This window comes from Pygocentrus nattereri, chromosome 20 (assembly GCF_015220715.1).
Source record: "Pygocentrus nattereri isolate fPygNat1 chromosome 20, fPygNat1.pri, whole genome shotgun sequence".
Classification (NCBI taxonomy): domain Eukaryota; kingdom Metazoa; phylum Chordata; class Actinopteri; order Characiformes; family Serrasalmidae; genus Pygocentrus; species Pygocentrus nattereri.
In genome coordinates, this window is record NC_051230.1 from 17,566,624 (window position 1) to 17,579,873 (window position 13,250).

At 36.9% G+C, this 13,250-nt stretch overlaps 1 protein-coding gene across 3 annotated transcripts in view; it reads right to left on the reverse strand.

The window, feature by feature from the left end:
* Positions 1 to 11,267: 11,267 nt before the first annotated feature.
* Positions 11,268 to 13,250, reverse strand: part of vcana (versican a) — a 44,842-nt gene continuing 42,859 nt past the window's right edge. For all 3 annotated transcript variants that reach the window (XM_037531737.1, XM_037531738.1, XM_017695574.2), the window contains one exon: positions 11,268 to 13,105. In XM_037531737.1, coding sequence (XP_037387634.1) covers positions 12,963 to 13,105 — 143 coding nt within the window. In that variant the 3' untranslated portion in view covers positions 11,268 to 12,962. The remainder of the gene's footprint in view (positions 13,106 to 13,250) is intronic.

The window sequence follows — 13,250 nt, forward strand, 5'->3', positions numbered from 1 at the left end:
ATTCAAACTGATAGCATGCAAAAGGTGTAAAACTAAAATGAAGAAACAAAATAAAACACACAATCAGCATAAAATATGTAAATGCTACAATATCTAATACACATATCCGAGCATATGGCCTACAACTAGCCTAGCAAGCTACTAATTAGCTTAATATGTGAAAAGACGAGGTGCCAAATAATCAACAATTGTTACTTCAATGAAATTACCAAATATGCGGAAATATACGCATCATATATTTATACAAGCAATATCCTTCAAAAATACTCACAGACGATGCGTCTACAAGAGATTTCAAAAGAGGATAAGTTTGGATTCATCAGCTGCTCAATTTACCATGCCCAGAACTAGTCTGACTGAAAACAAAGATTCTAGGTGACTTCTTCTAAGTGTCACATGCCCACCATGAATTCAAGACACCACCTAGTGGCAGGAGGAGGAAATAACACACCAATTACCCATGAAATGAACTCAGTCCAGAACAGAGAACAATGTCAGGCACACAGGCTGCATTTGTGCTTTCTTAATGCAGGGTCAAATTGGGATCTTTTCTAAACAGCCAACTACATTAATATTTGAAATCACACACTGGGTAAAGGCAAAAAGTCTGCTTTACAAAGTATACTGTGATGTTTCAAAGGCCCCAAATACTACATTTTTCTTGTATTTTGTCGTTATTATCTATGAGGTTCACGTACAACTTTTGTACGTTTATGTATACCAAAATGTAGAGGATGAATAGGTTAATATATGTACAACCCCAATTCCAATGAAGTTGGGGCATTGTGTAAAACATAAATAAAAAAAATACATTGAATTGCAAATCCTTTTCAACCTATATTCAACTGAATACACTACAAAGACAAGATATTTAATGTTCAAACAGATAAACTTTATTGTTTTTTTTTCAAATATTCACTCAAAAAACAATAAAGTTTATCCATTTGAACATTAAATATCTTGTCATTGTAGTGGTTTCGATCACAAAAGCACATTATACACAAGCTGTTTCTGCAGCTTAGTTTCCATATGCAGACTATATGAAATGGGGAGTGAATGATACATTTTAAAACTTTGGCAGTTTTCATGTTACCAATGTGTCTCATTTGAAGGGACCATTGCTGGGTGGAGCTCACCATCATCAGCATCAACAGCCTGCAGAGGATCCTCCCGTGCTTCGACAGAACCAAATGATCTGGCCTACTGAGGGTTCAGAACTGCAGCAAGGTCAACACTCCGGACTCCCAGTCAGCTGTGAGGCTGAGTTTGAGGAGTTTCAACAGCAAGCAAGAGGTCAGGAAGACAGCTATTGAGGTTAATAAAAAATGAAATGAATAAGTTGAAAATCCACAACGACCGCTGGGATAGGCTGAAGCCCCCCCCCTGACAGAGAAGCAGCTTGGAAAATGCATGGATGGATGGATTGATGGGTCTATCCACAACCCGCAGTATTTTTGCACCTGTGAAGAGATTTTAGCATGAAGCCTTACAGTTATTTCCATCCCGCTCATAACTTCAAATGGCAACTGAAGTTGAACTATCAACTAGGGCATGAGTCAACATTTGTGAGTTTCCCACCTGCCGGCGCTTCACAGTCAGCTGTGTGATTTAACTAGTTCAAGTTCAATATAGCACTGGCTAGTAGTGTTAGCCTGCTTTCTCTGTTGTATTTTAATTAAGAAATCCATTTTAAGTTTAGCTACAGATCTGCCTCCATTGCTGTTCATCATCTAAGCCAAAATATCAATAGTTTTCCTCACATGTTCTAATTAATGTGAGTGAAACTGTGTAGTGACAAAGTCACACATCAATACTAAAATATAGCCGGTCATCCATATAATGGCAGGATGTTCATTCATAACATCCTTTACAGCCATTTATGTGGTAAACTGTCTGTCTGAACTGGCTCTGCCCCTTTATCATAGTAACTTGCGATGCAGAGGCTCACGGGAACTCAGCTGAGAAGGATCCATTTCTCGGCCGCATTTCAGCAATCCCCCATGTTCTTTTGAAATGGGACGGTGCTAATGACATATGCAGCCGAGAAATGGAACCTTTGAAGGTTGCAGCTCTGTAAATGGGACACAGTATGCATAATATTCAGGTTCATATTTTCCATATTTTTCAATGTGTTCCTGCACTAATCCCAAATCCATTGTTTTGGGATCTCCCCCTACATTCTCAAATGTAATAGACACTCTCTGATTCTCTATTCAGACGGTTTTTCCAATGTAGAAAAATCTTTGAACAGACTTGAGAGGAATCTGAAGAAATAAGGATGGTTTGTTCTTTAAAGGATCACCTGAAAGCACTTGAAGAGCCAACAAACAGCCACAGGGGTTCCTCTGGGATAGGCATTTTGTGCCTTAAAGCCGTTACTGTGCCCCAGTCCAGGGTTTATCTTCTGGTCTATTTGCCCATCTAATCTAATTTGCTCTTTGGCTGCCAACTCTGAGTTATTGCTCACCCTGCTACTGTGTTTATTTTCCAAGCAAATGCATTTGACCATCAGTGATTAAGAGACACCAAAGTCAAACAAAGTCAGTCAAGGGGGCTTGCAGAGACAAACTTGCAGAGAAAAAAAAATGAGGTACAATTTTCAAAACATTGAATTATTTTAGTTCAGACTTTCCACACATCTGGTTTAGTGAAGGTGTGGCTGGATGGATGTGGGGTGGAGGATGTCAGCCATGCACAGAGCCAAAATGAACTAAAACAGAGCACTACTGGGCTACGTGCAAGTGTCTGAATAGTTGAAGGAAATAATCTTTCTGCTCTCCTTGATCTCCTGAACTGCAGTCTATGGCCTCACTAAATATAACCAGTGATGACTAGCATGTGGATCCACATGGTTGTCAGATTGGGCCAAATCAAGGAATGTATATAGGAAAAGAATTTTCATTCAACTATTTGTATGCAGTCCTAAATTCTCATCTCTGTTTAATTGGTTTAACATTGTTACTTTTGTGAGAAGCTATTTTTTCTGCAAAATTAACAAACCTCCATCCTCCTTCCTGAGAAAGTCAGTATGCTGGCTTGTACAGCTAAAGGATGTAGGAAGAAAAGCCAGTTTTCATTCATACCATTGAAAAACTTTGAAAGAGGGACAAAAGTGGTTTGCTGTTATAATAAAACAAACTTCAACAAAGAAAAAGCACATTACGCAAGAAAATATCAAATAGTATTTTTGAATAAGCACCAATTTTACACTGAATGCAATTTCTGTAAACCACTGTTGGTCAGACAGCATTGATAACAACATCACAGTCACAGAAGAAAACATGTTTGTCTGCAGTAGCTGTTGAAGCATTACTGAATAACAGTTGCTAAATTAAAACCTGGAAAGAGTACTCACCTGACAACATTATCAAATATTTCATCTCAGTTATCAAGGTTTTCAAAAATATACTAAGGTAAGTTTATAATTATATTCTGATCACATAAGGGGGAAATGGTAAGCTTTTATGTGCCCAGGGGAGCCCAGAAAGCACAATGATGGAAAGTTTGTTAAACTCTGGTTTATATATATAAAAAACATGGTCTTGTGAATAAGTATCAGAGCTGATCTATGCATATGTTATGAAAAGGGTTTTGGTTATTTTAAGCTTGGTCTATTTTGATATAGGCTTACATATTTTTGCACTCTGAACATGTAGCAGCGATGTACATTTCAGAAGAACCAAATAGTGTGGAACTATTTCAAAGTGAAAACTTGCAAAATCTGTTTGATGCTACTTTTTGCACCCATTAGGTTTCAAGTCTATTTTTTGCTAACTGCAATTAGGAGCCACTAGAACACTGTACAAAATAAACTGTCATGGCAACCTGACATGGCATCACACTCTACTGGTATATAAAATGAAACAAAATATCAGCTTTTTAGCCAAAAATTGTTGAAATTAAAAATTTTAGTCTAAGAAAGGTTTATGTTTTTTCTTCCTCACCAAAGTGTTGCTTTTTATGAAATTCTAGGTAGTTTGTATTGGTGTATGTAACAGTGGCAAACAGAACCAGATGCTCGCAGACGAGGCTAGAGTTAAGAGCTTTAATGTCAGAAGGACAACCCAAAAGCACAGTCAAAAAGCAGAAACAGATATCTGAAAATGAGAGTTCCAAAACTGAGCAAAGGAGCAAGACAAAAAGCAAGGTCATAAACAGAAATCAGGTCCTACATGTAAATGGGTAAACAGACATGAAGGAAATGCTTGGTATGCACAACAAGGTGACAATACGTTTCAAAGTGTATGTGCAAACATACTAGTTATGTACACAGAGAAACATATGTAAGTGATTTAGAAGTCTGGAGAAACTGAGCATTGATAGGTGAATCTGAGTCCTGAGTCATGTGATGTGAATTGTCATCCAAGGCAGTCAAGATTGCTGTAGTTTCTGCCAGGCCAAAGAGAGGCATGATAGTGTGCTATCAATTTTTAGCTACCGAGGGAACCATTTAGACAAATACAGAGGTCAGATTGTCGTTATTAGCTATTTAACTTAGCAATCATTTAGATGAAGATTGTGAGAGCCCTTAATTTCAAGGGGAGACTTTCTGGGAAAGGCCTAGCAAGGCATAGATGAAAGTTCTCGTGTCAAAGAGTGGCATATAAAGTAGAAGTGTAAAATAATCTACCAGCATTAAGCCCCATGTCTGGGGTAGATGTAAAAAGCATAAATCAGCCTTTAGCAGTAACAGCATGTTCAGATCTGATCACTGTGAATATCTTTTCACTTTTAATTCAACTTAATAAGAGAAGGAAAAAACATCTATGCAGACGGTTTCTTACTAAAAGAGAATTTTTTCTTGCTGAACTATAAAGTAAACATTCAAATGTTGAGCAGTTTTCAAATTATGTAAGAAATGAGATTTCTCTTTGGGCAGAGAAGATAAAATATGTTGCTGCAGAGTTTAGATAGTCAAAATGATCAAGCCCAGGTTTCCCAAAACATCTCAGCACAAAGATGATATTTGAATGGTAGAGTGAGCATCACTCTAAACATTCTCTCTATCAGTTGAAATGACAATTACAATAAGATGTTTTTGGGAAAGTGAGCCAAGTAATCAGTCAGTAATAACAATAACAAATGGGTCAAACAAACAAAACAAGTGTGCCATTATGTTCGTACTAAAAATGAATTGATTCAGCAGCAGCATTTTAAATACACTGGTTCAAAATCATCAAACTGTTCAGTTAAACTGGTGCATAAGTCAACTGTTATAGACAGAACCAAAGATGTCATTGTTTGTCTTGGTGCTTCTCTGAAATGCCTTTGATGGTGAACACGTTGGCTTTTCAAAGCTCTGGCATGATGCAGCATTTTCCATTAATAAATATGCCCAAATGTTCTGCTTTGCCATTAAGTAAAAAGCTGTTTAGATCTTGTTCTTTTTCTTTGCAAAAACTGGAACAGCTGACATCAAAAAGCAACACAAAGCTAGAGCAGACAAGCAAGCAGACCTTTCATCTTTGGACCAAAAATGTTTCAATGTGTGTTTTTGACAATCGTTTGGTAAAGAACACTGTCAAACCATCATTTAGGCAAAATCTGCTCTTCATACAAAGTAATAAAGTTTGACAAACACAAAGCCAAGTGCTGGAAAACAGAGGCAAATATTAGTATACAGCTATTTACCAGGGCTGGAGTGGGACTTGTTTTCAAACCAGGATATGATGCAGAGCAGCTCATCCCAAACTCTGAGATAATCAAAGTGGCTAGCTAGTGATAAATTAAAACTGGCAAAATCATTTGATCTTAAATGTGACAGAATTATGGCTGTATGCTACAAAAATAATGCTAACTAAGTCAATGAAAGGGGAATCCTACCAATTTTGAAACATTTCTTTACAGCAGTGGTTATAGGAAGCAGGAGTTGTGAACAGCGTAGTTATTGTAATTATTATCCAAAACCACTCGTTTTCCTACATATGTCTTCAAAGTTTTGATGATGGTAAAATTGCAGTAAATCTGAAGAAAAATCAATTTTCTTTGGGAACACCATGCATGCACCTCTCCATGAAAGGATTAAAAATATATATTTCAGGCCAAAACTTTATTACAGAATTATTGTAAAACAATGTCTGACAGTGTATTCATAACCATTTTATGTTGCAACTTTCTCTGGGGGAGTTTAGGTGCATTAAAGTCTTCAGATGTTTGGTTCCTATCACCACCACTGTGAATAGCTCTGACTTGGTAAGTGTCGCTAGAATGGAGGATTTTAAATCACTGAATTATTTTATTTACATGTTATCTACCCATAAAGGCACCTGGATGTAACTGTAGATCATTTAAGCTGTAACTTCATCTAATTTCTATCCTCTGTATAAAACTCAGCTACAGTCATCAAACTGGGGCTGCACCTCTTGAGGTGGTGGCCACTGGTTTAACCCCTAAATTATTAGAATTACTAGTATAGGTACATTTGGATGCAACATTTATAGTTCGTCTGGGTGTTTTGATGCTTCTATGCATGAGTTTATACATCAGCTCACAATAACCAGCCCACCAGAAATTCTCCTGACTCCACGATACACAATCTGTGTAATAACAACACATTTGTAGGGGTTTTCTTACTAAATTAGCTATTTTTCTTTCTAAATTATAAAATAAGCATTACTTTGCAAATGTAATGCAAGGTGTCCCTAGACTTTTGCCTGGCAATATACATAAACAGTTGAGGGTTTGTATATATAACTGGTGACTGAACTTGGCTGCATATGGTCCATTTAAGATAATCCATTTTAGGTCTCACACAAATAGTCGTCATTCATAACAGTTCAGGCAAAGGTTCTGTACTATATGCTTCCATATTGCTGCCTCAATACATTCCTCAGCTCTGCATCCTTCAGCTGGCACAAAGCTGCTATATCACTGGTTTTTTTCCGAGGGGATTTTCTTCACTAAAACAAGCAAATCCTTCAAAGCTGGTCACTCTTTTGACACCTCATTTTCTACTGCAACAGGGCATCACTCTTCCATGGACTGCTCCTTTTTCCTGTTTCATAATCCCAGGACAATTTGATGCAGTCAAAATCCCTGACTGGGCACATTTGCTCCCATCCCCTGCTATGCTCTGGTCTGATTTTAGCTTGACCTTCCAAACTGCTTAGGATGTGGAGAAACAACAAACAGCAACAGGGGGTCCTCTGGGATGGTTGTTTTGTGCCTTACAGCCATTACATTGAAGATTAACTGTGCTTCAGTCCAGGGTTCATCTTCTATGTAGTCCTGATTTAAGTTCTCCCAGTGGCGTCAAATGTCTCAGCTGCGTGATTCGTGATGTGGGAAAAAGCCGTGAGGCGAGTTGTTCTCCTTGTTCAATCATATCATCCGTAGACGCCTTGTTTGGACAGCTGACAAAACAATCGTAGGTCAACCACACTGACCTTTGCTGTGATATACAGCAAGAACTCTACGAACTTTATTTCACAAAGCTAAATCAGTCTTCCATTCTCAGTGGGTCTTTTGATCTATAAGCCTTAGAATTTGCAGTTATAAGTGTTGAAAGAAAAGTGAAATTTGATATTAATGGTAGCTTATTGAAATAAGCAGATATATGGATACCACATTCATGTACATAAGTTGAAGATGAAGCATTATTTAAGGCTTAAAATTGGTCTAAAATTTATTTTGTGAATGCAGTCGTGCTTTGCTTGTTTTCATTACAGTCAGTGTAAATGTACCCTCAAAGGTATAACAGTGGCCTTAAGGTTCAATTGTGTATCTTAAATGACTTTGACAGATCAACTACATTCACTTACCCAAGGAAAAGATACACATTTATACTTTTTCATACTGTTTTAAAACAGAAAAATTAAATAATAAGCCTAGAGTCAGATTAGAGTCAATGTATCTTAACCCCTTAACATTCCAGCCTCATTATATTCAAAGGCTTATTATTCATTCTAAGGCTGTATTCAACTACAGGGACTAATATCTGCTAATGGAGCTTTTCTTAGGTAATAGAAGTGTGTAATAAAACTTTGGGCCCAATAGCAGGCTCACAGCTTGTTAGGGGTTAAAAAAAAATAAATTGCAATGGAAAAGGGCAAGATTACGTTCCCTAACTAAAGGCACAAAAGATGTAGCCTTGAGGGTTTTCTCACATGCAAAACATCAAAACTGTAGACTCCTGTCAAAGTAGATTGAAAATGGAATGGAGGTGTAATTCATTACTGTGTAATGACTATGTAAGTATTGTGTAATAAGGCAATAATGTTTAAATACTATGACAAAGTGAGAGTAATAACTGTAGACATTTAAGAGTTAATTGATGCATTCATGTTTTTCTAAGTAGTTCACTGATTAAACATTATTTGACATGACACTATGAAAACTGAGGGAGTAGGAGAAGAGCTTTGGGAACTTATCAGTGATTAAACTGAGAACCTTGGCAAAAACGTGAAGCTCCTGTCTGGCATAGTTCACTTACCAGAGCTCTGGATAAAATGTTGGAACAACTTTAAAAAAAGAGGCTATTTATTTGAAATAGCTTAGTTTTATATAGATTTTTTGGAAATTTTGCTAAATATTTGTTGTAATATTTTTATATTGTATTGTAACAGCAAAATAACTTTTAATAACATGCCATTTCTAAAAATCTACCGTTATTATAAATTCATAATAAGACAAAAAGGATGAAAGGAGTGGAAATGTGAACCAAATGCCATGTACAGGGGGCACTATTGCATTGTCAGTCTGACTGTTACTGTTTTATTTAGCTACTGTGCAAATGTGACAAGAGACAGTATGGGACCAGGCCTGTTGGGACATTTATTTTGGGACCACATATGGAATGATGTATTATGATCTCCTGCTAAGCGACTGCTTTTTCCATAAAAAACCCATTTCCTGCACTATTAATTAATTCAGATGTCTTTCTTACCAATAATAGCTCCTTTGTATCATGTATTCACTGAGGTATAGCTTCTGACACTTACACCTCACCACAGAAGCTATGCAGCCTGTCTAGACTAAACAAATCACTCCATCTGCTGGTCAAAATCCAGAACTGACTTGGAGAACCACTGATTTTCTTCGAGTGTCATTGCTACATTAGAGCCATTTTTACCAGAGTTGAAGTTCTAAGTAGAGATTTTGTGTATGCGAGATATACACTCTTACATAATGTGCCAAAAAGAGCTCATTGGAGTGATGCCATAGAAGATACACTTCTGCTTCTGGAAAGAACCTTTGAACTGTAAATGAAATGTGGACATGTGCAGAACGTAGTTAAAGTTCAGAGAGCATCTATAATGCCTCCATATTTGAGGCTGTCTAAACTTCAAGAAGTTTGTGTAAAGTAATCTTCCTACAGTAAAGAGTTTTTGGGAACACTTTACTGTAGAGTCGTGTTCATAAGGTTACATGATTGCAAGGCTGGCACTAGTTTTCTGGGGCCAAAAGCAAGTTTTTGGTACCCCAGAACGTCTTGCTGGCATAATATAAAATTAGAGATTAACTAGGATCAATGACTACTCTACATTGTCTAATTTATATTCTTTTCTAACTTGTGAAATTGTGTATTATTGATGTTTGGATAATCATTTTGGTATTAAGTTAAACAGCCTGAGCTTCACAACCTGGATTAATCTCAGCTAAGAACCTAAAAAGGACTAATCACAGTCTGAGTATCTAAACCTGGATTCATCTCAGGCTATCCAAACCTGGATTAATCACAGCCGAGCATCTAAACCTGGTTCAATCATGGTCTGAGTATCTAAACCTAAATTAATCAGAGCCTCAGTATCTAAATCTGGATTAATCACAGTCTGAGTATCTAAACCTAGTATTAATCACAGCTGGAGTTTATAAACCTAGATTCATCAAAATTCATCAAACTCTGTGTATCTAAATCTGGTTAACCACAATCTGAGTATCTAAACCTGGTATTAATCACAGTCTGAGTACCTAAACCTGGATGATTACTGTGCGAGTATCTAAACCTGGATTTATCAGTCTGAGTATCTAAACCTGGATTCATCAGTCTGAGTATCTAAACCTGGATTCATCAGTCTGAGTATCTAAACTTGGATTCATCAGTCTGAGTATCTAAACCTGGATTAATCACAGTCTGAGTATCTAAACCTAGTATTAATCACAGCTGGAGTTTCTAAACCTGGATTCATCAAACTCTGAGTATCTAAATCTGGTTAACCACAATCTGAGTATCTAAACCTGGTATCAATCACAGTCTGAGTATCTAAATCTGGTTAACCACAATCTGAGTATCTAAACCTGGTATTAATCACAGTCTGAGTATCTAAACTTGGATTAATCACAGTCTGAGTATCTAAACCTGGATGATTACTGTCTGAGTATCTAAGCCTAAATTAATCAGAGCCTCAGTATCTAAACCTGGATTCATCAAAGTCTGAGTATCTAAACCTGAATTCTTCAAGTGTTTATCAGCATTATGTCAATGTGACATACATACATACTAAGCTACAAAGTCAGTTGTTGTAATGTGCTCTGTCATTTCACTCAAAAAACTCAGAATGCCAGAATCCATGTAATAAAAAAACAGATGTCACATGGCATGAATGTTCTGTCAACTTGACATCAAAGTTGACAAAAGCAGTCTTTATGATACAGAATATCAATAAGAATAAATAAATCTTTGTAAATGTTTAGGATTGGTTAATATATATATATATATATATATATATATATATATATGTATGTGTGTGTGTGTGTTGTGTGCATGACAATACAATGAAAGTGTCATGTAGCTTTATGAACACTGCCCTACGGTTCCCGATTCTTTCCAAACCAAGAACCATTTATTAGCCTTTATTTTATTATATAAGACAAAATCATTACCAATATCATCTGCAGTTAACTGTTCTTCTCTTTTCGAAGGTTGCTTTTGACATTCTGAAATGCTTGATCCAAAGCGTGTTTGATAAATGGCTCTGTAAAATGTGCTCACAGAATCACCTGATGCGTTTGTTTTTCAGGTGGGTCATTGCTGAGCTGTGAACAATGCAGCCATAAGATGGCAAATGGCTACAAAGGTAATTCTAATTAAATCAACAGACTCAAATCTCTCTACCTTGCTTGTTTCAATGCAGCCCCAAAATCATGGTAACCTACCTCCATCTAAAGTTTCTTCACATAACTGTAGTGAGTAGAAACCAAACTTAATTTGTATTTTTTTTCTGCCAAATTTTCATATAATAATATTATATATAAGTAATGTATTATTTTAGAACTGTTTGAATGAAAACCCAGCCAGTGCTACAACAGAAGATGACCAAGAGACATTGTTGGATGGAATAAAGTTTCTTTTTTTCTTTGGTGACACATGGTAGGTATAAAAAGCAACTTTCCGTACAAATGTTTTTTGCACACAAAACCCCAGACATTCACATTATACAATAGACGTTATACTATAAATATAAAAAGATATGTGCATTTTTGGGTAAAACACAAATGACAAAACACAAAAGAAAACTAGATAAAAAAACTCAAAAACACTTGGGATGAGCCTACAGATGACCACAATTATGAATTATGAAGATGTGCAGTGAAACTTGAAATATTCAGTGAAGCAAAGCTGTATTGGCTGATGCACTTTAATCTACTTGGTCCATCAAAAAACCCAAATGTTGCGTCAGTTTCCATTTCAGTCACAAGTGATTTGTCGTTGACAGTCCTCCATATGGATCTTGATTGCCAGGCCGTGTTACATCTCCAAGATGTTGCATTTTAACTGCAACCCCAAGGAGATGAAAAGCAGCTCGAAAAATAAATTACATGCATGCTGTTAAAAGGCATTTGGTTCAAGTCTTGTTGAGCAATTCACAAAGTACATTCTCTTAAAAGTAGTTTTACATCATCCAAAGACATGAAAGCTGGGAAAACTGAAGTTATTTGTAGTACCAGAACTCTGAAGGGGCATTCCTGCCTAAGATTACAGTTAGATGTGCTTATCTTTTTCATCCATCAGTTTGCTCACACTGCAATGCCCAGCATGCACTGCATGAATACATGGTACAACCATTAGGATGCCCCTCCCCACCCACACAGATATAAAAGCTAATATATATTCAGTGACCTTCAGCTTCGTAGCAGTAATGTTAGCTATGTTGCTTCTTTTTGTATCTGCCTACCTTTAAAATACATAATATGAAGTTCCACTCTAGGAACCACTGCAGTACTGTTGAAGGATGTGAGTGGGAATGTTTACATTAGCTGTAGCAATAGATATGTTTTCCATTTTGGCCAGAATGCCCTTTGAAGGATGAAAAGATATTAAAGTATTAAATGCAAGCAAAAACGTTTTTGTTGTGAACAGCAATATATCAAAATGGCCTCACAATAGCGTTGACTTGGCTGCCTCGTTCAAGGCACTTAAGTGTTCCTTACTGTAGCATGTATTGCTTTTGGATCAGTTCTCAATGCTCAGCCCAACTGCAGCATTATGTTAGCATCTTCTCCACCAAAACTAGATTCATTAGCCAGTGTGAATTAGATCCATACCAATGTTGTGCGCTGGCTCAGGGTCCATTGTGTGGAGTTGACTTTGATGAGCAAACCTTCTCTGATCTCCACAGGTCTTGTAAAAGTGAATCTACGAGCTGGTTCTGCATATTAGCATACATTTGACAAAGAAGGCACTGTGTGATCCAAAGCAGAAGTTGAAAGGCGATTTTTAAATTCACTAGCAAAGAAGTCAGTCATCCAGCAGAAACAGTGACAGTCTTTTTTCAGTGTGGCCAGCTGAGTATATTTTAGACAAAAAAAGAAAAAATCCTTACTCCTAAAATACTGAAAAGGCACTGTGCTGACTCCAGTATCTAAACTTCAGATCTCTGCCCTTGTCCAGTTTCCATATATGCATTATCTGTGTTCTTTTAAATCACATGAAGATCCATCATGTACAGTTAAAGAAAACTCTCTCTTGGTGATCTCGCTAAGAAAGCTCAGTTGTTGGGAACATACTGCCATAGAAAGGAGGTCTAATGCTTGGTCCGGTTGTCTTGGAAAGCATGACGATGGTGTTTGTGGGTTGAATCTGATTCCTCTGTGGATCTCCTCCGATGGTTGCCATAAATCCGTATAGTCTGATACCTCATGCCATATGCCCTCTGGAAGCTGGAGGCTGGAAAGGAAATCCAGAAACATTTTTCAGAATAGATTACAGTTTTCCAGCACAACAATCAACAATTTCTTGATTATTTCCTCTAACATAGCATACTTTAGATACACTAACAGCATTATGATTGGGTCAGGATTGTCAATCACCT